At 44.4% G+C, this 26,660-nt stretch overlaps 1 protein-coding gene across 8 annotated transcripts in view; it reads right to left on the reverse strand.

Annotated features, from left to right (window-relative positions):
• Positions 1-5,181: 5,181 nt before the first annotated feature.
• TAOK3 (TAO kinase 3) overlaps positions 5,182-26,660 on the reverse strand; it is a 240,464-nt gene continuing 218,985 nt past the window's right edge. For all 8 annotated transcript variants that reach the window (XM_027863638.1, XM_027863620.1, XM_027863643.1 and 5 more), the window contains 4 exons: positions 23,935-24,174; positions 19,661-19,873; positions 6,014-6,196; positions 5,182-5,423 (listed from right to left, as the gene is read on the reverse strand). In XM_027863638.1, the coding sequence (XP_027719439.1) occupies positions 5,262-5,423; positions 6,014-6,196; positions 19,661-19,873; positions 23,935-24,174 (798 nt within the window). In that variant the 3' untranslated portion in view covers positions 5,182-5,261. The remainder of the gene's footprint in view (positions 5,424-6,013; positions 6,197-19,660; positions 19,874-23,934; positions 24,175-26,660) is intronic.

A 26,660-nucleotide genomic window follows, 5' to 3' on the forward strand; every position in this document is an offset into this window, starting at 1 on the left:
AGGGTCTGACAGCCCCCCCCAGAAGAACACAGCTTATTCAACCTCAAAGGTCAAGTCCAACCCCCCCCCCTTACAGACAAGGAAACTGAGGCTTAAGGTCATACTGCCTGTTCCATTGTGGAGCTAGCACCCAAACCTAAGCCTTTCTTACTAGGGCCATCCTTCACTCCCCGAGCATTGATTGAGTGACTGTTGTGTACATCAGGCACTGCTGGGCTCATGGGACATAATCAAAAAAAGGAGAATCTCCTGGCCTCTAGGAGCTTACATTCACTCTGCAGCAAGAACAACTGTGATTTTGGAGGGCCTTTCCTTTTATCTAATAAATGGGAAGATCTGCAGAAACACGTCAGACGGGATGCTGTTGGACATCATCAAGGATGGTTTTCCTTTGAAAGGATTGATTTCCCACAGAATAACTTGGTCTCACCCAACCGCTGTCAGGCATTCCAGGGAGTGGGGCCAAAGCCGCGGGTGCTGCCAGGGTGGTGGCAGTGGCAGCGGCTGGAGGCGGGTGGGCTGCTCAAGGTGCTTCGTTACAGCCTATGGTAATCCTGAAACAATGCCCTGTGTGTGCCCGTGTGTGCGAGGGGAGGTGAGTTAGCAGTAGAAAACCTGTATTTTACTCTCCAGCAAGAAAGAGCCAAAACAATGGCGTCTTTGTCAGAAGGACTGATTGAGTTTCTTGGTCCCTATAATAAGGGACCAAGCCTGAGACCAAAGAGCCTGGTCATTACTTGGCCAGAGGCCTGGGAGCTGAAGGTCATTCTGTCCAAAGCCCTCATTTTCTGGAGGAAACAGGCTGAGAGAAGGGGAAGGGACTTGGGCACGGCCAGGGATTCCTGCTCCCTTCATCTGGGAATGTTTTATGTACAAATACTAAGTTGCCTTGCACTTCCTAGCCCTTAACCTTTTCCAGACTACACTTACGTTCATATCATTTAATTGACTGAAGGTGCTGTCACAGAAAGCCCTACCTACCAGGGCTCTCTCCTCCTAGATGGCATCCTGCGTTACTTCTTATCCTTGAGAGTAAGGGTTGTTGCTGTCTATGTTTGCATCCCCAGGGCCTGCCACAGTGCCCGGTACACGGTAGGTGCTTAATAAATGTTGATAGTTTGTTTTTAAATTGTTCCTGTACCCTCCCCTCCCAGGGTCCTCTTGGACTTGGAAGTGTTGCTTAATTCAGTTCAAGGTCACAGCAAGTCCACGCCCCCAGGTAGCCATAGGGTCATAGGATCTTAGATCTCAAGCTGGAGGAGACAGCAGGCCATCTACTCTAACGATCATATTTTACAGATGGGGAAAACTGAGGCCTAGAGAGGGGAAGTGATTTGCCTGAGGTGAGGGGTCAGTGGCAGAATTTGAACCCACATCTGATCACTTGGAAACCTGGATCAGCAAGGGCCACAAATCCTCTGAAAGCCACGTTTTAGCCAGCAATGCAGATGTCGCCACCTCTCTTACTGAGTTTGGTCAGTCATTAAAAGAATTTGTTTACTGTGATTCAAGCAATCAGCTTCCTTCTAGACCAGTCAAGTCTGTTTCCCTCTGGGCCTGTTTCCTCATCTGTAGAATGAAGTACCACAGGCTTAGAGCTGGCAGAGTCCTCCATGGCCATCTGATCTGACCTGATTTTACAGGCAAGGAAACAGGCCCCCGGGAGGCTTAGTGACTTGTCCCCAGAGTCACACAAGGAATTTGTTTTGCATGACAAGCTCCTGCCAGCTCGTAATCTGTGACCCTCTGATCCCTAGATAATTTATGCAATCTGAACCAATGAAAGTCCTGCTCACTGTGGACTCCTAACCGTTTTTCACTTTCATTTGGCTGCAGCCTCTGTCCATGCTATGCCCCATCTTATCTGTTGGGACCTTGAACTAAACACAGTCCAGCTAAAATGGACCGGAATGGTGGAGGCTGTCAAGGGGATGAGAACCGAGCAGAACCATCCCTCTCAGCAGTGGGGAAGCAGCGTCAGGGCCAGGTCAGCAGGGCCCAGCCAGCCCGTCACCAAGCATGAAACCGGGAAGCGGTGAGATAACAGGTCAGACACTTTGTGAGCTCCCAAGTGCTTTGTCAGTGTTAGCTCATTTTATCAACAGGCCACAGGTGTGCCTGCAGAGATCTTGCCTCCTCCTCTGGTCACTGCGGCCCAAGCCTTGTTTGCCTCTGCCCTCCCCTTGGCACAGTATGGCACCCCAGCCGTGGTGCAGCTGTATGGCAACTGGGTCTTTCTCTAGTCAGAAAAAAGGGAAGCAAAGTCATGACTGAGTTAGGTTCACCGTCTGCTCCTTGGAGGGTAGCAGGGACCAGCAGTGGCCCATGTCTTGTGTACCATGGCTCCCCCTGGCCATTTGGCAAAGCCTGGGGCTCCCTCCTCAGAATCAGGTAATTAAATGCATAAAATGAAACACAGGGTTCGATTAGCAAGGGAACCAATAGTTATGAAAACATTTACAAAATGTCCCTCGGCCCTAGGATAAGAACCACTGCTGAGATTATACCCATTTCACGGGTGTGGGCATATACTGTAGCTAGATACAGAGAAACATCAATTGACCAGAATGACAGGCCAGGGATGGATTTATTTAACTTTCAGGCTAATGATAGAAGAACATCTTTCAAAGGTGCTTGAACCTGTTCTCTTACCTTAGTGTTTTTTGTGGACCTGATGGTGGTTTCATTCAGAGGGAACTCCAGTTAGGGAAACTCTCTCCACCAATGAAGATCACCACCAGCGGACTCCTAGAGTTGTCTTAGAGGTTATGGGACTTGCTCAGGGTCACACAGCTGGTATGTCAAAGAGGGGCACTTGAACCCTCTGACTCCTTAGGCTGGCTCTGAGCTAATACCCATAAGAGACTTGGCACACTTCAAGGTGCCCATACACATTAGCTATTATTATTTCTTTAACAAGTGGAAATCAAACAGGGTCTTAACTGCTCTCGTTTTCATTGTCCTCTCAGCCTGATAAGGCCCAGGAGAGTGGGAGATTTGGGACGGGCCATTTACCTAAGGTCTGCGCTTTATCTGTAGGATCACAGCTCCTGAATTGGGACTTCAAAGTCCATGTATGTAGTCAACTACCTTCAGTTTATTTAAAAATTTTTAATGCCAAAAATCTATTTTCTCTTCCCACCCCCGCTCCAGAACATGCAGAGTCAAACAGAACACATTTTCTTTGTTGGTCCCGTTCAGAAGTGGTTTTCTCATTCTGCACCCTGAGTCCATCACCTTTCTGTTAGCATGCTTCCCCCCGTCCTCTGGAATTTTATCAACCCTCTTTGATGAGGGACAGACAGACAGACAGACAGACAGACAGACTAAGGCCCAGGACGTGTCAGATGCAGGATCTGAATCTGACTCAAGGACCAATGGGAAAAACCTGTTAGCCATGGTTCCACCAGTAGGCCATCAAAAATATTTGGTCACAAGGGTGCCCAGGGCTCGAGCTTCCAGCCCCATCCCACTTCTTTCCCCTGGGACTGATGCCAAGTTGCCCACGTACCTCTGCTTTGGCTTTCTCCCTCCAGTAGTGTGCATGGCCATCTGCTCAGGGCTGAATCGATGGTGGTACCCAGTCTGGTGAGCTTGGCTAAGCTGGTCCTTTGATGCCAGGCTGGAAGTCCATCCCCAGGGTCATCTTTGAAGGTTTCTCTGACCCAGTAGGGCAGGAACAGACAGAATGGCTGAGAAACCGCTCCAGGACAATGACAGGAGGGCTGTAGAGGCGGTCATTTCTCCTTCCACCCCACCCCCATTTCTGTACTTTCCAGGGTAGAGTCTGACCCTGGCTCCTGCCCTTGCTGTAAGGTCCCAGAAGATACAAGTTGACCCAACAGCCATATTCAATGCCACTTAGGGAGCAGGAAAGACCCAGAAAATGCCCATGTTTCTAGAGGATGGTGGGGGTGGGTCTCCTCTCCCCTGGGGGCTTCAGGATGTGCCTCCAGGGCAAGCTGAAAGCAAAACCTGCTCCAATGACACAGCGAGACATTGTGATGAACACTTTTATTTACAAATATAATTAAAAGCTCTGACAGTTATCATGCTCTTCCTTGGAACCTGAAAAGGGTTTTTTTGTTTGTTTTTTTAAAGTGCATGCAAAAGAAGTAAAGCATTTCTTTTAAACCATTTTTTATTGTAAGAAAATACACAGTTTGAAAGTGTGAATAATGTAATATTTATGACCAAGAGATGGGATTGGGGGGTCACGGGAGGCGGGGAAGGAGATAGAAAGAAAAAAAGATAAAGGTCTTCTGGTTGAGAGACAGTGTTGGATTCCAAATGTTGAATTGGAAAAAGGGGGGGGGGAAGAGGACGAGGAGGAGGAAGTAAAAAAATTTGATCAGAGAAACAGTTAAAATACAATATGAAAATAAGTCATACCTCTCCTTAAATTCCTTCTATACACAAAATACACGATTTGCTTAAGCCCAATTTGTGCTACTGGGAATCTGTGAGCTCTTTAAATGTATTCACATCCTCTGCAACAGCAGAAAATGATTATGATACAATCAGAATATGCTGAAGGCAAGTGAAACCCTTGCCAGCAGGTTCTTAAAAATCACAATATCTCTGCCCACCCCGCCAACCCCCCCTCCCCACCCCAATCCCCAAAAAAGTAATTAATATGTCACCACTGATATGTACATCACAATTAGATTCTGTAAAATGTATCAAATTTCTCAATCTTTAATAAAACTTTTTTAAATTCCTGATGAATAAATACCAAAAAAAAAAAGAAAGAAAGAAAAGGAAAGAAAGAAAAGGAAAGAAAGAAGAATGCAGCAGCTATTTAAGGTGTAAGGCTGCGGATACTGTGTCTCTCTCCCCCTTGGCATTTAGAATTTTTTCATTATTATTATTATTTTTTTGCTTGACTTTCATAGGTTGGTGGTAATGAGTGATTGCATTAAAGAAACATACATCCAGTTTAAAAAAATTATTTGTTGATCTGTTGGTTTTTTAAAACTGTCTCCAGAGTTTTCACTGAAACATTTTATAATCACATCAATACTGTGACGTACTATGAATAAAAGAGTGGGCCGGGGGTGGCCAGCACTGAAACTTGACACGGGGGGAGGAAGGGGGCCCTGACGGAGTAAGAATATACAGGCACTAGTCCGACACGATGTCAGTAAGAGCAAGAGAGAGAGAGAGCGAGAGCGACGCCCGTTCCGATGGGGAATGTGGTTTTGAAGGGTTTTAATTTTCTTTTTCATTTTTTTGTGTGTAAATGGCAAAAGAATTTCATCTCATCTATAGTCCTCCTTAGGGTAATCTAGTGTAACCAAATTCCCAAATCCCATTCGAAGGCTCTCCATGTCAAAGGTTTCAATCTCGCGCTCTTGTCTTTCCAACAGAAACTTGATCCTCTCGCTACGCTCCTTCTGAAGGGCGGCCAGCTCCTCTTCAATCTGAAACAAGCACAGGGGCTGGTCTCTTGCCCGCCCGCCCACCCACAGCCCGCTGGGCACGGGTCAGCCAAGGTCCTACAGGGTCAGCAGGCACCTGAGCCGGAGGCTTCCATCCCTACCGACAGGACCTCACACATTACGGGATCACATAGATCCTTTGCTGCCAGGGACCTTCGAGGCCATCAGATTCAGCCCCCTCATTCTGCAGAGGAGGAAACTGAGGCCCAGAAGGGATAAGTGACTTGTCCAGGGTCATACTGTTAGGTCTAAGGATCTTAGATTTCTAGCTGGAAGGGACCCTCTTATGTCACAGATAGAGAAACTGAGGCTGAGAGGTGGAGAAATTTGCCCAGGGTCACCCAGACAGCAAATGTCCAAGGGTCAAACAGCTAAGTAAGGTTGTAAGGATCGTAGTCCAGCACCTTTACAGATGAGGAAACTGAGGTCTAGCTCGCGTCAAAGGCAGATGCAGAACCCAAGTGTCCCGGGCTTTCCCCCCCAGGCTAGGCTGCCTTTGTGAGGTAGGTTCAGGCTCTCCCGGGCCCCCCAAGGGAGGGCTCTTGGCTTAGAGTAGCCCCCGGACTACATACCTTTTGCTCAAGATGTGCCCTTCGGAGAGACACCCTCTGCTCCAGCTTCTGGAGCTCTCGCTCGTGCTGGGCCTCCGTCTGCATCTTGATTTTGCTCTGGTAAGCGTTAAGCAGCTCCATCTCCTGCTGCAGCTGCAGCCTCAGGGCCTGGCACTCGGCTTCTTGGGCCTCGTCCAGTCTTAACTGGGGGGAGGGCATAGAAGACACAGCAGAGCCTCAACACTCAGCTCTCCCGTTTAGCAGTCCTTAATATCATTCTCCCCTCCCTCATTAGACCGTGAGCTCCCTGAGGGCAGGCACTGTTTTCGCCTCTTTGTACCCCTAGGTCTGTCCCAGAGGAGGTGCTTGTTGACATAATTTGACTCCTTAGGCATTCTCATTTTGTGCTGAAGTAGAGGGACAAGCCCTTGGTGCTCTGGGGGCAAAAGGGGTAAGGAAAGGGAAGCATGGCACAGCTGACCCCCATTCCACTGAGCTCTCAAAAGGTTTGCTTGCCAGCACTGAAGAGGAAGCTGAGATTGAAGCCCTGGACTTGGGAGCATCGGGGCCCAGGGCCCGGGGTATGGGACCCCGTCTTGGACCTGGCACAGGCTTCCCCTGCTAGGTCCAAGATTGCCTTCAATCTGAGAATTGCCACCAGTTGTCAGAAGAATGGGGGTATCACCAGAAGGCGCCAGACCACAGAAGCAGCCTTCAAAACACATTTTTATCAAACTGAATTGAAGATGAACTTGCTTAAGACCATAGGGTGTTGAGCTGGAAGGCAGTCTCGCAAACTTCTGGTCAAACCCCTTTATTTTACAGATAGGGAAACCGAGACCAAAGGAAGAAAAACATCTTGTTCAGGATCACACAAGACAGTCCGTGTCAGGATATGCACTGAATCTGGGTTTCCATGTTGCAAACCCAATGCTCTCTCTGCTGTCCCACACTTCTGGGAGGCCATTCATAGTGACCCTGCAGATGCCCTGGTTCTTCCTGCCCCTTCATGTGGCCCCAGCACTCACCAGCTCCCATGGACAGGTTCCACTAGTCCTCCCTCTACCCGCCAGCATTTCTTAACATCCAGTCCCACGTGACAGACTAATTTTTTCTTTTCTTTTCTTTTCTGTCCGACTCTGTGATTTCATCAAAGTAAAGAATTCCTGCTGTGGAAACTCCCTCCATTGATGGTAAGTAACTCATGGGCAACTTTAGGGTCTTAGAATTACGCAAGGGAATGTGTTTGAGACAATGAGACCATGGAGAAACAAAAGGCAAAGTCCAGCTAAGACTGGCTTGGGAAATCCTTGTCAGCTGTCCAGCCAGCGGCCCCGGGATGTCAGGACTTGTACTTAGACCAAAGGCCAAGCACAAGGTTATAGGTTGGGGAATGGGCCAGCAGCAGCCCAGGGGACTATATAAAGAACACCAGGCTATGGAAGATTCCTGGATGGTGGTGTCCAGAAAGAGTAAGCTCTTGCTCCCATGCAGATATAATAATGATGGTAATGATAGCTAGAATTTATATAGCACCTACTATGTGCTAGGCATTGTGCTAAGCTCTATAGAAATATCTCATTTGATTCAATAAACCAGGGAGATGGGTGCTATTTTTCTCATTTTACAGATGAAGAAACTGAGGCACTGAGGTTTGTCCCCTTGGACAAACAAGAGACAGATGAGCGGGCAACAGCATAGTTAGGTGGGTTGGGAAGGAGTTGAATGGCTGGAGTGAAAGGATGGTCATCAATGGTTCCATGTCAACTCGGTGGGAGGACACCAGTGGAAAGCCCCAGGGATCCTGTACTTGGCCATGTGATGTTTCATATTTGGCAGTAATTTGGATAACACGTGACAAACAAGGAATTCCGAAGAAGCAGTGTGAAGAATTTTAACAAAGAAACGTTTAAGCACAAAAGAACACAAGTGAGAACTAGAGAGAAACAGTGAACATCTGCCAGGAAGACACTGGTCTCTTTCAAAGTGAACCAAAAACCAAGAAGGTTCCCAGCACAGGGTGAAACCCTTTATATGCAAGGGCACAGACAAGGGGTGAAAAGAATGGGTGGATAATACCCATTCAATGAATTGGCAAACATTTATTAAGCCCTTACTATATGCTAAGCTCTGGGGACACAAAGAAAGACGGGCATGGTCCCTGCTCACAAGGAACTCACATTCTAATGGCGGAAACAACATGTAAGTAACTAGGTACATAGAAGATCTCTCTCTCCATCCATCCATCCATCCATCATCTATCTATCCATCTATCTATCTTCTCTCTATACAGAGGTTTATAAATATAGATCTATTCGCTATATAGATCTGTTTACAGCTCTATAGCGAGTAAGTGGGAGGTAACTCAGAGAGAAAGGCACCAGGAGGGGGTGAGGAGATGGGGAAAGGCTTCTAGGTGAGATTGGAGCTGAGTTCTGAAAGAAGCCAGGTGAAAATAAAAGGCAGAAGTGAGAGGGCAGAGTATTCTTGGCATGAGAGACACAGCTAGGCAAAAACATTGAGGTGGGAGATGGAGCAGGAACACCAGGTAGGCTAGTGTTGCTGGATTATACAGTATATGGAGGGGAATAAAGTATAAGAGGACCAACCTAACTTTTGGTCCATATGGCAGAAGGAGTACCCATCCTGATGAAATCACAGAGCCATTTGGCTTTTTTTTTTTGACATGCTTACCAAGTCTGTACACAAAGCTACTAGATTGGATGATTTTGCCAGGATCCATAGGCTAGGAGCCTGGTGTTCAAAAACTGACTTTAAAAGTACAAGCCAAGCCTGGCCTGATCAGACAGTGGTTTGTGTGAAAAAGATAAAGGATTTTAGTGGATGGAAAACTCAATGTGAGTCAGCCATATGATACGGCAACCCAGAAAGTGAATGCACTTTTCAGCTTCATTATGAGACAGGCCGAGTGTTCAGGCCTGGGGAGGATGATGGGCCTGCTGTGGTTTTAGGAAAGACACTCAAAGGCTGCAGAGTGTCCAGAGAGTGATGGCAAGGAACCTCAAGACCATACTAAACAGGGAGAAAGGAAATTGGGCTTTTTCACCCGAAAAAGAAAAAATTGAGGCAGATTTGAGATTGATATAAGGGAAAAAAACCCCACTTCCTACCAATTTAGACCTATGCAAAAGTGGGCTGGGCTGCCTGGGGAGGTGGTGAGTTCCCCCTCAAGGCCTTGTCGAGGACATCTTGTTCAGGTCTGGGTTGGAGGAGGTGGCTTAGGAGGTCCTTCCCCAAGGAGGACTTCTGGGGTTCTGACTGGTTGTTCTTGGCCCCCATTGACAGAATGAGGAGCACTGGGCGGATTTAGTTTGGATGTAAGAACAAAACTTTCTAACCATTTAGTCTCTTTACAACCTGGCCTCAACCTGCCTTTCCAGCCTTATGATACGTCATATTCCCTTCATTGCAAGGTCAAACTGGACTTCTTACTGTTCCTCATACTTGACACCCCTTTCCCGTTTTTCTGGGCCTTTATCTTGGTTCTTGCACATGCCTGGAATGCTCTCACTCATTCCTCCCACCTCTCAGGATTCCTAGGCTCCTTGACCACTCGGCTCTACTGACACCTGTTACGTGGAACTTTCCCTTATGGCTGGCTCCCAGCCCTCCCAAGTCATATCTGTTTTGTATGTATCTATATATGTGCATGTTTTCTCCCTGATTAAATGTATGCTCCACAAGGGCAGGGTCTATTTTGCTTTTATCTTTGATACCTAGCCTAGCATAGTGCCTGGCACATAGTAAGCGCTATCTAAATGTTAGCTATTATTATTGAATGAGGTAATAATTGTAAAGTTCTTAGCACAGTGACTGGCATATTGTTAGCATTATATAAATGTTAGCTATGATGATGATGATGGTGAAATAAATCATATCCATATGGATATTTTTAATAGTAAAATTAGAAGGCAAAGAAATTGTCATTAAATGGAAGGACAGCTCACAGGTTCTTGGGGAGATGAATATAGTCAGGTCCTAATTTGTGTGACAAATGAACCCCTGGAAGTGGTAGCATGTATTTGGATTCACATAATTTAAAGTTAAAATTATATAAAATACGGTAGTTGGTGCCAGCCCAATGTAATAATGTGATCACTTCTGGGGACTCATTAATCACATTATTCAGGACCTACATGTACAAAAGCTGGTTTCATCTAGTGTTCAAAGTCAACAAGAAGCATAATTCTTTTTTTTTCTTTTTTATATTTTTAATTATTTTGTTTTTTTTTATTTTTTTAGGAAGCATAATTCAAGCATGGATCCCTTGGTCACCTTGCTTTATAGGCTCACATATGATGAGTATGGGTGAAGAGATCAGCATTGTGTTCCAATAATTGCTCCAAAGCAACTCTACAAAGATCTCAAAAGGATCTTCTCAAGCAAGTCAGCATTGGGCCAGATACTCAGTACCTTCAATGCAAAAGTGGGCACAGAGGAAGATGGTGAAAGGTATGTTGGAAACTATAGTTTGGTCTTAAACAACCTAAGAGGCCAAAGGCTTGTAAATTACTCATAAGCCTTGACTTTCTTCAAGAAGAATTAGAAAGTCCTGGCCATGGTGAGCACTGAACAACCTCACAAAAAAATAAAATGAACGATGTCTCCCCTCGAGACAGGGGACAACTTACTGACATAGGAGTCATTCTAGAATCAGGTGGCTAGGTTGTAGTTAGACCATTGGCTGGTTAGAGCACAAGTCAAAGTGAACACCAGTTAAGGATGAAGGTGAGGATGTTATATGAGATCATGGTGCCCTCGACGCAACCTACTTCAATGAGCTAATGACTCAGAAAAATGCAAAGTCACTGAATCAGACTTCTGGCAATTCTCAGAGAATCTGTCAGAGTCCTTGGACTTCATGATACCCAAGTTATAGGAGCTTTACTTCCGGGGAGTCCGACAGCAGCAGCCAACGGCTTAGTCCACACCTCATCTGTTTGCGCCCTTATCTGCTGCCATCTGCATGAGGCTGAGGAGCAGGCACTGAGGGTGGGTGGTCTGGCCCCTGGGGCCTCATCACTAATCATTCTGCCCCCACTGATGTCTTACAACCATAGAGCAGTGAGCTCTGCCAGGAGCAGCTCTAGATAGATTCTGTGCCAAAGGGTACTCACTGTGTCAAGGGTAACTCTGAACCTTAGGAGACCAAAAATATCAGGGGGCCTTCACTTCTGGGGACTGCAGAGTTCAGGAAGCCAAGGTTTGCAGTTCCTGTGTGGGGTTTCTTCTGAGTGGGGGTGGGATGGGGCCATAGAACTAGCAATGAGTATGAGATCAGTCTGGTCTTGGGGACCTGACGGGCAAGTGTTGACTGACCCAGACATTGACTAAAACTCCCCACTGCCTTCAATTTCTGCTTTCATCAGTTCCCCTGGGTTCAATTATCATCCTAATGCAAATGATTCTTAGCTCTAAATATACAGGCCTTTTCTCTTTGATGAGCTATGGTCACGCATCAGCAACTGCCTCTTGGATATCTTGAACTGGATGCCCCATAGACAGAACTCACTTTCTTTCCTCCCAAGTCCTCCCTTCTTCCTAAACTCTCTATTATCATCAATCCCAGTCATCCAGGCTCACAACCTAGGTGTCATTCTGGACACCTTGTTCTCTATGCCCCTCCCCCCATCCAATCTACTGCCAAGGTTTGCTGATTCTATCTTCATAACATCTTATATACGCCCCCTTCTCTCCTCTGACACTGCCACCATTCTAGGGTAAGCCCATATCACCTCTTGTCTGGACTATTGCAGCTGCCCAGTGGGGGGTCTCCCTGCCTGGCTCTCTCCCCACTCCGCTGTCAAATTGATCCTCCCAAAGCATGTCAGACACTGTCACTCCACTACTCAATGAATTCCAGTGGCTCCTTATTAGCTCTAGGATCAAATATAAAATCTTGCTTGGCATTTAAAGCTGCTCTTCATAACCTGGTCCCTCCCTACCTTTCCAGTCTTTTTACACTTTTCTTTCTTCCAGGTATCCTATGATACAGCTCCATTGATCTCCTTGCAGTTCCATGACCCAACACTCCCATCTTCTGACTATATTTTCATTTTTTTAAATTTTTTTAGGCAATTGGGGTTAAGTGACTTGCCCACGATCACACAGTTATTAAGTGTCAAGTGTTTGGTCTGAGGCCAGATTTGAACTCAGGTCCTCCTGACTTCAGGGCCGGTGCTCTATCCACTAGCTGACCCCTAACTATATTTTCACCGGCTGTCCCCGATGTCTGGAATGCCCTCCCTCCTCACCTGTCTCCTGGCTTCCTCTAAGATTCAGATCAAACCCCATCTTCTCTAGGAGGAACTTCACCACCCTCCTCCCCATTAGAGCTTTCCCTCTGAGATTAACTCCCATTTACGCAGTATGCTACATACTTTATATTTACTCCATTATATTCTCTCTCTCTCTCTCTCATTCATATGTCTTATATGTGTAATTTTTTTTTCATGTCTCCTCCATTAGACTGTGAGCTCCTTGAAGGCAGGGGCTGGGTTGTTGGTTTTTTTCCCCTTTGTTTTTGTATCCGCAGGGTTTAGCATCATGCCTGGAACATAGTAAGAACTTGGTAAATGTCTTTGACTGACTTCCAACCCCTCATCTCCAGAATTTGGGGTGACAAGCTGGGGAAACCAATGCATCTGCCTCCAACTGATTCTATGCTCAGGGACTGGAGAACCCCTGAAGAGGAAGACCCTGGTCAATGGCTTCTCTGGATCATCTCCTGATCCTTTCATCCCTGAGACTCAGAGTGACCATTTCCTGAACAGAATAGGCCTTTTTCCTCATGCTTCTCCCTGTTTTGTTTTTTCCATCCTTATTCACCTTTGCCCCACCGTGTTCTAGTCCACACCTTAATTCGCCCCTCCATTTCATCATGCACGAAGGAAACCCTTCTCTGCAATAAAAAACTCCCCCTGAGAAGGTCAGGGTGTTCAAGCAGATATTTATACAAACAAGGAGGGGATTGTCGGGGGAACGGCTGACATTTGAACCTCACTCTCGTCTGAACTGGGAAAAGAAGGGAAGAGGACAAATACACATATAGTTGGGTACAAAATATATCTTACTCTAAAGGGAAATGGGAGAGGGGAAACAGAGAGGAATCAGAGGGAGGTATTAGTCTTAAGCAAAGAAGTCTCTAAATATGTGAAAAAATATAGCTCTTTTTGAGGGGGCAAAGAATGGGAATTTGAGAGAGTACCCATAAAGTAGGGAATACCTGAACAAGTTATAGTATATAAATGTGATAAGAAATGATGAAGGGGATGATATCAGAGAAGCCTGAAGAGATTTGTGAGAACTGATGCAGAGTGAAGTAAACAGAGCCAAGAGAAACATTTCTACAGTGATAGCGATATGGTAAAGACAAACAGCTCTGAAAGAATTAGAAACTGATCAGTGTAATTGCCAACCCCAATTCCAGAGGACTAATAGTGAAATATGCTATTTGCCTCGAGATAGAGAGTGAAGGGCTCAGAGTGCAAAATAAGACATTTCTAAAAGTAGTTTTGTTTTTCTTTTGTTCTCAATTTGTTGGGGGAAGGAGGAAAGGCAAATTTTGGCAGATGTGAAAAAACATATAATTATAAACAAAAATAATAATAAACTCCCCTTGAGCCCAGATTGCTTCCTCTCACACTCTTTTCATTTTCTGTAGCTCCCAGAAGCTTGATTCTCTCCAAAGTACACAGCATCCCTGGCCACCCTCTCTCTTTTGGGCGGCCTGTTCTCTCCTATAAACTGCCACTCTGGGCCCCACAAAGAGAGGAGTGGGTTTACTCCCTGCTCTTCCCTGCCCCCTTCAGAACCTCCCTCTGCTACTATCATTCTGCACCCTCTCCTCCTCTGAGGTTCACTCCATTTAAATTTTTGCTGCTATGATACAACCAGTTTCTAGGGCATTCTTTGTCCATTCTCAAGGAGTCCAATATCTCACTCACAGTCTTCCTCCTCACTTCTCCCTCTGCCTTCCTGCTCTGAGACTTTAATACAGGTTGATATCTCCTCAAAAACCTTGACCTCTCAGTTTATCAATCTCCTCAACTCTCAGGACCAACACCTTCACTTGACCTTTGCCATCCACCATCAGTCATGACTGCATAACCTTAATGTTCTTGAACTCTGAAATTCTCCTTTCTGATTATTATCACCTATCCTTCCATTTGTCCCTGCACCTTGCTCCTTTAAAATCTATTCTTTGTCTTTCTAATCCTTTACATATGTGTTTGCTTGTTTTCTCTCCCATTAGCTTGGGAGTTCCTTGAGGGCAGGGATTGTCTTTTGCCTTTCTTTGTATCTTCAGGGCTTAGCACAGCACCTGGCACATAGTAGGTGCTTAATCAATGTTAGTTGACTGACTCCCTTCCTGTTCTCCCAACGCATGACCCCTTGTTTTCATGATCTTTTTGTTGCCTAGCTCCACTATGCACTATTAGGTGAAATTGACTATGGATCAATGTAAAGAATTATACTTGGGCTCAAAAAATCACTTCGCAAGGACAAGATGAAAGAGGTGAAGCTAGACAACAGTTCATCTGAAAAAAAAAATCTGGGATTTTTAGAGTTCTGAAAGCTCAGGAGTATAATATGACAGCTTTTCCTAGCAATGTGATTTCAGGCTGTATTTTAGCAGTGTGGTGTCCAAGGCTAGGGAGGCAAAAGTTCTTTTGTACTCTGTGCCAGTTAGACCACATTTGGAGAATTAGTTATGTTTTGGACATTTTGGAAGGCACTGATAAGGTAGAGAGCCTTCAAGTATCCATTATAGGCAGTTAGGTGGCATAAAAGGTAGAGCATTGGACCTAGAGTCAGGAAGACCTCAATTCAAATCTGGCCTCAGACATATACTAGCTATGTGAGTTTGTCTCAGTTTTCTCATCTATAAAATAGGGATAAAAGGCAGCTACCTCTACCTCCCAGGGTTTGTGAAGATAGAATGAGATGTTATCTGTAAAGTGTTTTGCAAACTTCAAATGTCATGTAAATGCTAGCTATTATTATTATTGTCCCAGAGTTAGGCAACCAGGATGCTGAAGGGCTTATGTCATATGAAGGTCAACCGAAGGAATTGAGGATATTTAACCTCAGAAAAGAAGACTCAGGAGGGATGTAACAGCTTTCTTCACTCCTATATTCCCCTCTGGGCCCTATTTCTGACTCTCTAGATGACTTCTTTCTTCCCCATGCTCCAATAGCCTTCCTGCCTTGGAAGCTGCCATGGCCCCATAGCCCCTTCTTCTGATTGGTCATTTCCTTCCAGAACTTCCATTTTAAGGGAGGGCCCCCAGCTTGGCCTTCTTTATTCCTCTCTGGGCCCTGCTCCTGGCTCTCCCAATTTCTTTCCTCACAATTCATCTTCTCCTCTCCTCTCTTCCCCCACTAGAATGGAAGCTCTTTGAGGGCAGAGGCTGTCTTTCTTTTTGCTTTTATTTGTATCCCCAGAACTTAGCACAGTGCCTGGGATGTATTAGGTGCTTAATAAATGCTTGCTATTTTGCCTTGCCTTGACTTCTTCAAGGACTTGAAGGGGAGGGTCAGATTTGCCACATTTGGCCTTAAGGAATAGAACTAGGAGTCATGGCAGGTGGAGTTTGCAGAGAGGACAAGGTGAACTTGACGTGAAGAAAACCATTCTAACTCTGAGAGCGCCAACGCAAAAGAGAGTGGCTCCCCTTGGGAAGTGATGGCTTCCCCATCATGGAGGCCTTCAAGTGGACAACCTAGGTTAGATTTGATTCCTTCTGGGCTCTGAGTTTCTTCCTCCTCCCTCAGCCCTCCACAGGGGTGGAGTCCTTCTCATTTCTGTAACATCTCACGCCACTGTCCCCTTCTCTCTCCTCACTCTGCTTTAGGACCTTTTTCTCTCTCACTTGGACTCTTTATTGTAATAATCTCTTCCTTAATCTCTTCCTTAAATTGGTCTCTCATCTTCCAGGCTCTCCCAACTCTAATCTGTTCTCCACACAGCTTCCAAGAGAATAACAGTAATGGCGGCAATAATAATGATGATGATAATAAAAACAGCAGCAATAACTGCCATTGAGGTAGGGCTATAAAGTTGGCCAAACACTTGGGACGGGGTGTCCCCAGAGTCTCAGTGCACTTTTAATCTATTAAAGCTTTATTTTATATCATTTGAGCTTCACAGCAACCCTGTTGGGTAGTTACTACAGGTATTAGTATCTTCATTTTCTAAATTAGGAACCTGGAGTTCCAGGGTCACATAGCGAATATAAATCTGAGGCCAGATTCAAACCCAGGTCTTTTTGACTCCAAGTCCAGTATTTATCTTCTACTGCACTATCTAGCTGGCTACATTAGATTCCTGGATGCTCTCCAACTTATCAATGACTCCAGGTCATATACTGTTGCTCCCCATTGCCATTCCTAAGGCATAGGTTTAACCAGGCACTCCCCCAGCCTTCTGCTCAAAAGCCTCCCTCCCTGTTGACTTGATGGTAACATCAAAACTCAGATTGGTGCTTTAGATGCCCTTATTCCCCACCCTGCCCAATTAGACCCCAAACTCCTTTTCTAAACTTATCTCCCATTATTCCTTTTCATGCACCCTCCCATTCCAATCAAACTGGCCTCCTCCTTTCTAGTCCCCAAACTCAATATTCCATTTCTCACTTCTGAATTTGCACACAATGTCTCCTATGCCTGGAAACCTTATCTGGGTTTTTCAGAATTCTTATCTTTGAAGCTCAGCTCCATGAAGTTTTCCCTTATCCAACCACTTTTTAATGTTCTCTCCCTCCTGAAATTATTGTGGGTACAAACTGTATCTCCCTAGAAGTCCTTGGGAGCAAGGACTATTTCATTGGCATCTTTGAATCTCAAGGCCCTAGGCCACTGCCCGGCACATAAATGTTTGTTGAAACTTTTGTCAAATTCATTGATATAAACATCACCACAAGGAAAGGAAAAGAACCCAAGGACTTCTTTCGCCAACAAATGTGTGATCTCCTTACCAAACTGAGAGCTACGGCTGCTGAGGGCAACACCGATTCTGAATAGTAAGCTCATTGACAAGCATTAAGGAGGATGATGAGGGAAAATTTTGAATGATACTGCCTCACAAAATGGTGAAAAGCAGCGGAGGGGAAATAGAGTCTGCATGAAGCTTGTAACAAGACCAAATAATGCCTGATCACCCCAAGAACATTTATGGATGGAAGTGGATGGCAGATGATTGACTGATGAAAAGTAGAGGTGTTCCTCTAGTGATTGAATCTTCCCATGAGTAACAGTGGTGTGAACATGTTTGGATTCTAACCCTTCAATCTTTGGTAGGCTATCTCAAGAAGGGAAAAAGGCACTCAAGACACCGAAGCTGGAAAGAATTCTGACCACATCTATGCAGAGAAGATCTGGGTTGGAGAAGTCAGCTTTCAGGGAGACCACTTTTCCAAGAAATCTCAAAGAGGGCAAAATTCCTTGAGAATGCAAAAGGTCATATAGGATGTTTCATTTGATTTTTACCCAAAAAGGCAACTGAGATAATATGAGCAATTAGCAATCCCTAGGCCTGCTTTCTCATCTCTGTAAAGTTTTTCTAAGAATAAACTATGTGAATATCAAAGGAATCCTTGATGGAAGTAAGAGAAAGGAACAGGCAGGCTTTCACAGATAATTTTTTCTAGCAGATGATAGATAGCTTCATAGCTATACAGTTTGCTGAGAGGTAGAAAGAATATAAAATCCCATTTGGTCTAATGTTTGTTGATTTTTTTTTGAAAGAAGGTATTTGGTTTCATAGAAGCACGGAATCATAGAATTTGAGTCAGAGGGGATGTTCAGTGGCAATCTAGCTCAAGTCATACACTAAAGGAATGCTCACTATCTCATATCATTGAGCAAATAGCGAATATGGCTCTCTTTAAATGAGCCATCTCTCACGAGTATGGTAACATCATACAAGATTCACCCATAGCTGCAACTCTACAGAGATGACTTTGTTCAATGAGCCTCTGATTCTCACTATTAAATGAGACATAAACCAAACATCTTTGCCAAAAGTGTTTGCTACTGTCATGGAAGATGTCCTGAACAAAGCCCAGATGGAAGAGGGATTCCTCTTGGAGTAAGGGTTCTCAACTTGGGTTCCATGAATTTAAAGGGAAATCTGAGAAGACTTCCCTAGATTGCCAAAGGGATCCATGATCCCGGAAAGGTGAAGGATTTCTGTTCTAGAGCAGTAGTGTCAAATTCAAATAGAAACTGATTCCTGTAGCTGCATTTTGACTTTGAAAACCACAGATTTGTAACACATTGTACTGTATTTTTATTTATTTTGTTTAACATTTTCCAATTACATTTATAATTTGGTTCTGGCTGCTCATGGGGGCTTCAAATTTGACACCTCTGCTCTAGAGTATAGAATTCTATGGATATTCCTATTTACTGGAAACATTGGACTGAAACATTGAAAAGAGATGGATCTAGCTAGGCATACCAGAAAAACCAAGTAGAAAAAGAAAGCCCATTTCCCAGAATGTGACCTATTAACTGGTTAGATGGTCAGATCATTTAGTGCATTGGTATACTGATCTTGGACAGGCAATGCAGCTACACAAGTTGGGTCCAGAATGGAATAGGAGGAGCAGGGCACGTCAGATTGTATTTGGGAAATGACATAGTATTTCAGTGATTCCTAGCTGCTTCCTGCCACCCAAGCACATTTTATTTTAACACCTGCATGCTCCAGGGATGCCCCAGGAATTTTAATCAAGGAATTTTGTATTCTCTGAAGAAGCAAAATTTCAAGCTACCAGCAAGACAATGGAAAGATATGCAATGGGCACAAGAAGGCTCTTATCTAGAAACTGGACATGGAAGAATTGGCATAGAAGACTTCAAGGGCATGGGCACCTTTGGAAAAAAAACGGAGGGCAGTCTTACAGTGAGAGCAAGAGATATCACACTGATAAGCCAAATGTTGTACTAGTTTCCACAAAATATTAAACAAGGAAATAAAAAAAACCCCAGCAGTGGAAGACCTTAGCATATTGGGCAAATCCTTTATGGAGGTTTCATGATGTTTTGGACAAAAACTGCACAGGAGAGAGTATGGAGGAGTTGGCATATTGTGCAATGGAGGGAGTTTTCTCACCAAAGGGATTACTGAGGTCTCCCCAATGGTTTAGTGAGTGTGAGAAAGGCATGTGTTATTGAATAGAGTCTTATTCTTTTGGGTGTGTTATTATTCTTTTAAGGTGATATTAGGGAAGGCATTTTCCCCTTGGTGTCCCTGCTGGCAACAAGATAATGACTAGGTAGATATTGGGGTGACCTAGCTTATCATTTCCCCTGGTCATCATTAAAACATAGCCTTAAGCAAATGCCCTGCTGGTGCCATGTGTCACAGAACTGGAAAGGACCTTAGAGATCAGCGGATCGAGTCGATCTCTCCCATTTTACAGATGAGATAACCAAGACCCGTGCTCTAGGTTTGGCTTTCTGTTGGATCATTAGTCTTGCTGAACACAACAACACCCCCATCAGCCCAATTATCCCAACGACTAGATAGCAAATGAGAGGCTTGAGGCTATTCATCAACTTCTCGAAATTGTGGGATCTGGGAGTCTGGAAAGACCGCTCCATCTGGGAATATTTTCCTGAAGTCTGGCTAATGCTTACCGCTTGAGAGGCCATCATTTCATTAATACTCTGCTCATACTGTTCTGCCAAAATGGCCAGTTTCCTTGTCTGCTCATCTTTCAGTGTCTTCAAGATTGTTTTGTGCTCATTCTTTGGAGTAACTTCCAACTGGTGATTCTTGAGTGCTTTATACTGTTTGGTCTGGACTTTGCAAGTGTCCTGAAACTGCTTTTTGATCTGCATCTCCATGGCCTGCATTGGAAAGATGGCAGAAGAGAAATAAAGAGTGAGTCAAGAGTCAACAGTAAACACACCCAACCTTCACTTTTACAGATGCGCTAAAGCTACTAGGAGCATATCTTTTTGCTTCTGTGCAAAATAAATTCTGTAGACACATATTCAAAAGTATTTATTAAGAACCCACTATGTAAAAAAAAAAAAAAAAAAGGAACCTACTATGTGCCAGGCACTGTTTTAAGCATTGGAGATACAAAGAAAGGCAAATGTAGACTTGCTGTTTTCTCCATAAGAATCTGAGCTTCTTGAGAGTATCATTCTTTGTATCCCCTGCTTCTTAACCTGGCACACAATAGGTGCCAAATAAGTCATTATTGGTTGATTGTCTCTGTATCCAGAGTGCTTAGCACAGTGCCTGACACACAGTAGGTGCTGAAGCTTGTTGATTGAGTGAGGGTTGATCCAGTGTGTGGTATTCTGATAAATGAAAAAATATGACACATTTATGCTAACTATAGATATATTTTGTTTTAAATAAATTAAATGGACACAGAATTTTGAATTTAAGCTGCATGAAAGTGAATTGCTCTGTTTGGACTCTGCCTCCCCAGCAAACAGAGCACCATGGTATATTACAAAGTATGGCTTGTCAACAGGCACTACTTTAATCCTGTCTCTTGGACGTAGTTAAAATGGAGTATGAGACTTTTCATTATCAAAACCTTCATAAATGTGAAATATTACGTGTGAGGATCAGGTTGTCTACACCAGCGGTGTCAAACTCAAAAAGAAAGGCGGCATATCGACTTTAGAAAACCACATATTAACATTATCTATGTTTGTGGCATTTTAAATGGGTTTAAGTTAACTATTTCCCAATTGCATTTAATCTGGTTCCCCCATTGGGCTTCATGTCTGATACCCTCTTATACATGACACTCAGTGAACCAACTTTAATACTCAGACTGATGGTATTTCCTTTGTATGTCACAGAGCCTAGAATAACATTTATATCTAGCTCTCCAGATGTTTTAATTGGATTCAAATACAAAAACAAAACTGAAAAATAAATTCAGAGGTAATTTCTTCCCATCTGATGGCTATATTAACATACAGTAATTACCAAAATACTTTTTTTTGGCAAGGGAAGGACTAGCTTATTATTATAGGAATCCCCCTTCTATTTCATCACCGTGAACAGGTCATCTACGAAGAGTGTGTTACAGCAAGGATTAAGAGGGTCATAGGACTTGGGGGCTTGAGTAGAGGGGCAGGTTGAGCAGGATGAGGCCTAGCTTGGTGTCCCCATCACCACTTCAGTGACAGCGTGGTAGCGGCTACGCTCGGTCCACTGTCTAGATGGCCCACTCGCTTCTTTAATCAGTAGCCAGCCGAAACCCTGCTCAGGTATGGGGTGGGGGGAGTTGCTCTAAGTGTCAGCAAGTGTCAGGTTGCTTGGTAGCCATCATTCTGCAGCCTCAGTGCCAGGTGACAGGCTCATGGGTTGCAAACTGGACACCTATGGATTGGTGTGTTAAAGTGTCTAGGAAGAAAGTTTCACTCATTCAACAAGTATTTATTAAGGAAGCTAGGTGTCTTAGTGGTTAGAGTACTGGGCCTGGGGTCAGGAAGACTTGAGTTTAAATCTGTTCTCAGACTCTTACTAGCTGTGTGACCCTGAGCAAGTCATTTAACCTCGGTCTGCCTCAGTTCTCTTGTCTGCCAGATGGGGATAATAACAGCACCTACCTCACAGGGTTACTGTGAGGACCACATAAGGTAACATAGGTAAACTTTGGAAATCTTAAAGTGTTATAAAAATTCAAGCTATCAAGGGCTTATCATATGCCTAGTATTGGGTGCTTGGTGTTGGGGATAAAGAGAGAAACAGAATAGCCCATGCCCTCAAGGAGCTGATGTACTGCTGGAGGATGCAACAGATACACAGAGACTCTAAGGATGGGCCCAGACCCCTGACTTCACAGACATCGAGAACTCCGGGATGAGGAAGCTTCCTCTATCACTATAGGTCTGCACCTTTGAGTCTCAGAGAATTGCCTAAAGCAACAAGAGATGAAGTGACTTGCCTAGGGTCACATAGTCACTATGTGTCAGAGGCAGGACTTGAACCCAGGTCTTGTCTTTGAGGATGGCTCTCAAAATATAATATATCCATAAAGAGGAAATACAAAGTAATTTTGTGGGGACGTGCTACTAACTGGGGGGCTCAGGAAAGGAATCATAGAATAGGAGGTGCTTGTGCTGAACTCTGAAGGAAGCTTGGGGTTTTAAAAGGTGGAGATGAGGAAGTAGCCCATTCTAGGCATGAGAAGACAGCCAGTGCAAAGGCGTGGAGGTGGGAGATGGACAGTCATGTTCAGGAACAGCAATTAGGAGAGTATAAACACATACGTTTATGTGTGTGCTTATGTATATGCATGTGTATGTATGTATCTGTTCATCTAACTCTTTCTATCTAGCTAATCATCCATCCCTCCATCTATGCATCTTTTCCCATCTATCCATCCATCTATTCATTCATTTGTTCATCCATCCATCCATCTCTCCATCTATCTATGTATGTATCTTTTTCCATCCATCCATCCATTCATCTGTCTATCTATGCATCTTTTTCCATCCATCCATCCCTCCATCTATCTATGTATCTTTTTCCATCCATCCATTCATCTATCTATTTATACATCTTTTCCCATCCATCCATCCATCCTCCATCTATCTATTCATTCATCCATCCATCTCTCTATCTATGCATCTTTTTCTATCCATCATCTATTCATCTATCCATCTATCTATGCATCTTTTTCCATCCATCCATCTATCCATCCATCCATCTCCCCATCTATCTATCTGTGCATCTTTTTCCATCCATCCATTCATCCATCCATCTCTCTATCTTATCTATGCATCTTTTCCCATCCATCCATCCATCTATCCATCTCTTCATCCATCCATCTATCTATGCTTTTTCCATCCATCCACCTCTCCATCTATCTATGCATCTTTTCCCATCTATCCATCCATCCATCTATCTATTCATCCATCCATCCACCTCTCCATCTATCTATGCATTTTTTCCATCTACCTATCCATGTGTCTTTCTCCATCCATCCATCTATCCATCCATCTCTCCATCTATCTATGTATCTTTTCCCATCTGTCCATCCATCCATCCATCCATCCATCTATTCATCCATCCATCCATCTCTCCATCTATCTATGCATTTTTTCCATCCACCTATCCATGCGTCTTTCTCCATCCATCCATTTATCCATCCATCCATCCATCTCTCCATCTATCTATGCATCTTTTTCCATCCATCCGTCCATCCATCCATCCATCTCTCCATCTATCTATCTATGCATCTTTTTCCATCCATCCATCCATCTCTCCATCTATCCATGGATCTTTTTCCATCCAGCCATCTATCCATCCATCCATCCATCTACCTACACACTTTAAATTATAGCCATGTTATTCCTGAATATGACTGTCCACAGCTACTCCATGTCCGTGACTATTCCATAGCTGTTCTTGAGCATGATTGCCCATCTTCTACCTCTCTGACTTTTATCTATATCTAAATCTACATCTATCTACATACACACATAGGTATATATGTAAATATTTATAGCTATAGTTATGCTAGCATTTACAAAACAGTTGAAGGTTTGCAAAATGTCTTATGCTTGTTAACTCATTTGGTTGAGAGCTATATGAAGTCCACACAGTCAGGCTTGGAAAGGGCTTTAGATGCCAAAGAGAGGAGTTTGAATTTTCCCTTGAACACACTGGGAGAGTCATTGGTTGGGAGGCTGGAAGAAAGGACATGACAGATTCCAGAAGATTCTTTTGTCAGAGAATACTGGAGAGGTCATTTGATCCATTTTCCTGCCCATGGTAGGCAGTGTGGTACAATGGCTAGGGTGCCACCTCGGAACCAGAAAGATCTGGGTTCAGGTTGTGCCTCTGGCCCATCTTTGCTCTGTGTGCCTGGGCAGGTCACTAGGGCTCTGAGCTGCCCCCCCATCCTGGGCTCCCTCCCCAGCTGTTCTACCTTGAGGTTCTTGGGCTGCTGCCGAAGCTCCATGACGTGTTTCCGGTGCAGCTCCCGCTCCCGCCTCTTGTTGTACTCCAGCTGGTTCTCCAGCTCGGTCTGGTGCTGCAGGCGGATCAGGTCCATGCGGAGCTTCTGCAGCGTGTGCAGCTGCCTGTACTCCAGCTCCCGCGTCGACTCGTCATGCCGGATCAGCATGGCGTGCTCCATCTCCTTCTGCGTCCTCTTCTTATTGAGCTCCTGCATTGGCGGAGGGGAGACAAATGGATGGGAGATAAATGGAGGCAGACGCAGACATCGGGATGACAGATTATGAGGAAGAATGTAGCTAAGCGGCTCTTAATTAAATCCATTAGCATTTGGCAGTGTGCTTTAATGCGATGAGAGGAACAATTCAGAGGCTCAAGGCCACAGGACAGGAGACCTCATCTAGTCACTTCGCCTCTGAGCTATAATTCTACCTTCTGTAAAAATGGGACCACCACTTCATGTCCAAGCTAACTTCACTGAAACATTTAGAGAGCCCCAGTGACATGCTAGATACAGATTAGGTTCTCAATAAAGGCTTCTTCAGAGAAACTGAGGACAGAATTCTGCAATTTTCCTGAACTTATTGGAAATACTCTATTTTTATATGGACTAGCTAGAAGGCAGTCATCATGGCAGCCTGAAAGAGCTCTGTCCTCGGATACTCACTAGCTGTGTGACCCTGAGAAAGTCACTTAACCTCTGTCTCCCTCAGTTTCCTAATATGTAAAATGAGGGATAATGATAGCACTTACTTCCTCCCAAGATTATTGTGAGGATCAAATGAGATATTTCTAAAGTGCTTAGTACATAACAGGTGCTTAATAAATGCTTATTTCCTTCCCTTCCTTCCACCTGAAATCTCAGAACCAGGGGCAGTTTAGTAGATGGAGCCAGAAGAAGATAAGAGTTTAAGATCTCCCCTGTCTGGGTTTATTTTGATTTTTCCTGGTTTTTGGACTATATTCTTTTTGGGGCAGTGGAGGGTGGGATGATGGGACAGGGAGAGAGGGGCTAGGGATTGTTGGGGGAGAAATAGGAAATCCAGGCAGCTCACTTCTCTCAAAGTATCCATCAGGGCAGAAAATACACAAATCCCTTCTATTCCTAATTTTATCTATAGCATCCTGTTTGTATGTGCCCATAGCAGGCACCTCATAAGTGTTTGCTGAGATGAACTGAACTGGTATAGTAGGGGATCTGCAAATCTGGGCTTTCTATCCCTTTAGAGACCACCCACTGCCACAGGGTCTCCAGTCTCTGAAAAAAAAAATCACCAGGGTTTTTTTTTTTTTTGTTGTGTTGTTTGTTTTGGGGGTTTATTTTTTGAGAAATGTTTGATTTTCTTCCAGTCCATCAAATGAATTCTTTTCCTGGGTATCCATTCTTTTCAAATCACCATTTGCCCCCTAGGTGGCACCAAAGGGTAACCAGTTGTCCCCAGAGCATCCTGCCATCACTCCAAAACCTTGGTCCCAGGGACCAGGAGGAATCCAATAGGATGCTTCCTATGGATGTGGGTCCTTGTCAGGCCACTGAATGGTTAACCCTATCATGCCGGGTCCCTTGTTAGAAAGTCACATGGCTCATGCATTTGTTCTTTCAAACATTAAGGGTTTCCTAGGAACAAGGACAAGTGATAAGGCATTATAGGGGACCCTATGAAGAGGAAGATTGGAGTCCCCCTACTCCGAGCTGAGTTGATTAGGGGAGTGAACAAAGGTACACAGAAAACAATGAGACTAAGCCAAGGGACCAAATAACACAAAAAAGACATAAATAGCAGGAATTCAGAATAACAGAGGGGAAAGAGAGAGACAGAAAGCTACAGAGAGAGAAGAAAAGAGAGAAGACAGCAAATGAGAGAGACTGAGGGAAGGAGGGAAAAGAGGAGAGGAAGAGAGGAAAAGGAGAAGAAGCCAGAGAAAGCCAGAGAGTGATAGAGACAGAAAGACAGAAACAGATAGAGAGACAGGTAGACAGAGACAGAAAGAAAGGGCAAATGAGAGAAAGACTGAAGAAAGGAGGGAGAAGGAGAGGATGCGACAGATATAGAGAGGCAGGAAAAGAAAGAGAGAAAGAGAACACTTCTGGGGGCAGGGAGGGGTCATAAAATTGAAAACTAAGAACCAGTGGAAAGAATGCTAGGATTGGAGTTGTCAGGCCTGGATTCAAATCCTGACTGCTAATTATTATCGATCTGGACCAGACAAGTCATTGGAATCTCTTGAGGTCTCAGTTTCCTTGTCTGCAGAATGGAGGGATCATACTAAAAGCTGTTTTCCATCCCTACTTCTATGGTCGCCTAAACCGGTCAGAACCCCGAGATGCAAAAAAGATGGCAGCCCCTGGGGAGCTTCTTTGCTTATAAAGCCTTCCCTTCTTCCTCCCTCGCCTCTTTTCTCTTCCCCCCATTCCTTTTGCTTTACTCATCTCTCTTTTCCTTCCTTTCATTATGGAAGAACCTGACTCTTTTTCATCGTCTCTCATGGAAGGTCGACAGGCCTGACTCTGGCTTCCCTGACGACCTGTAACAACAGGTGACCTGGGGCAAGCATCTTGAACTGTGGGTCTTTGTTCATCCATAAAATGGGATTGATAGACACATTTCCTGCTATCCTAGTGAGGCAGAAATGAAGTTATCAATTTAGAATGGGCAGCTGAATCTAGAAATGTGAAAATAATAATAATCATAGACA

This window comes from Vombatus ursinus, unplaced genomic scaffold (genome assembly GCF_900497805.2).
Source record: "Vombatus ursinus unplaced genomic scaffold, bare-nosed wombat genome assembly UNPS02001287.1, whole genome shotgun sequence".
Lineage (NCBI taxonomy): Eukaryota > Metazoa > Chordata > Mammalia > Diprotodontia > Vombatidae > Vombatus > Vombatus ursinus.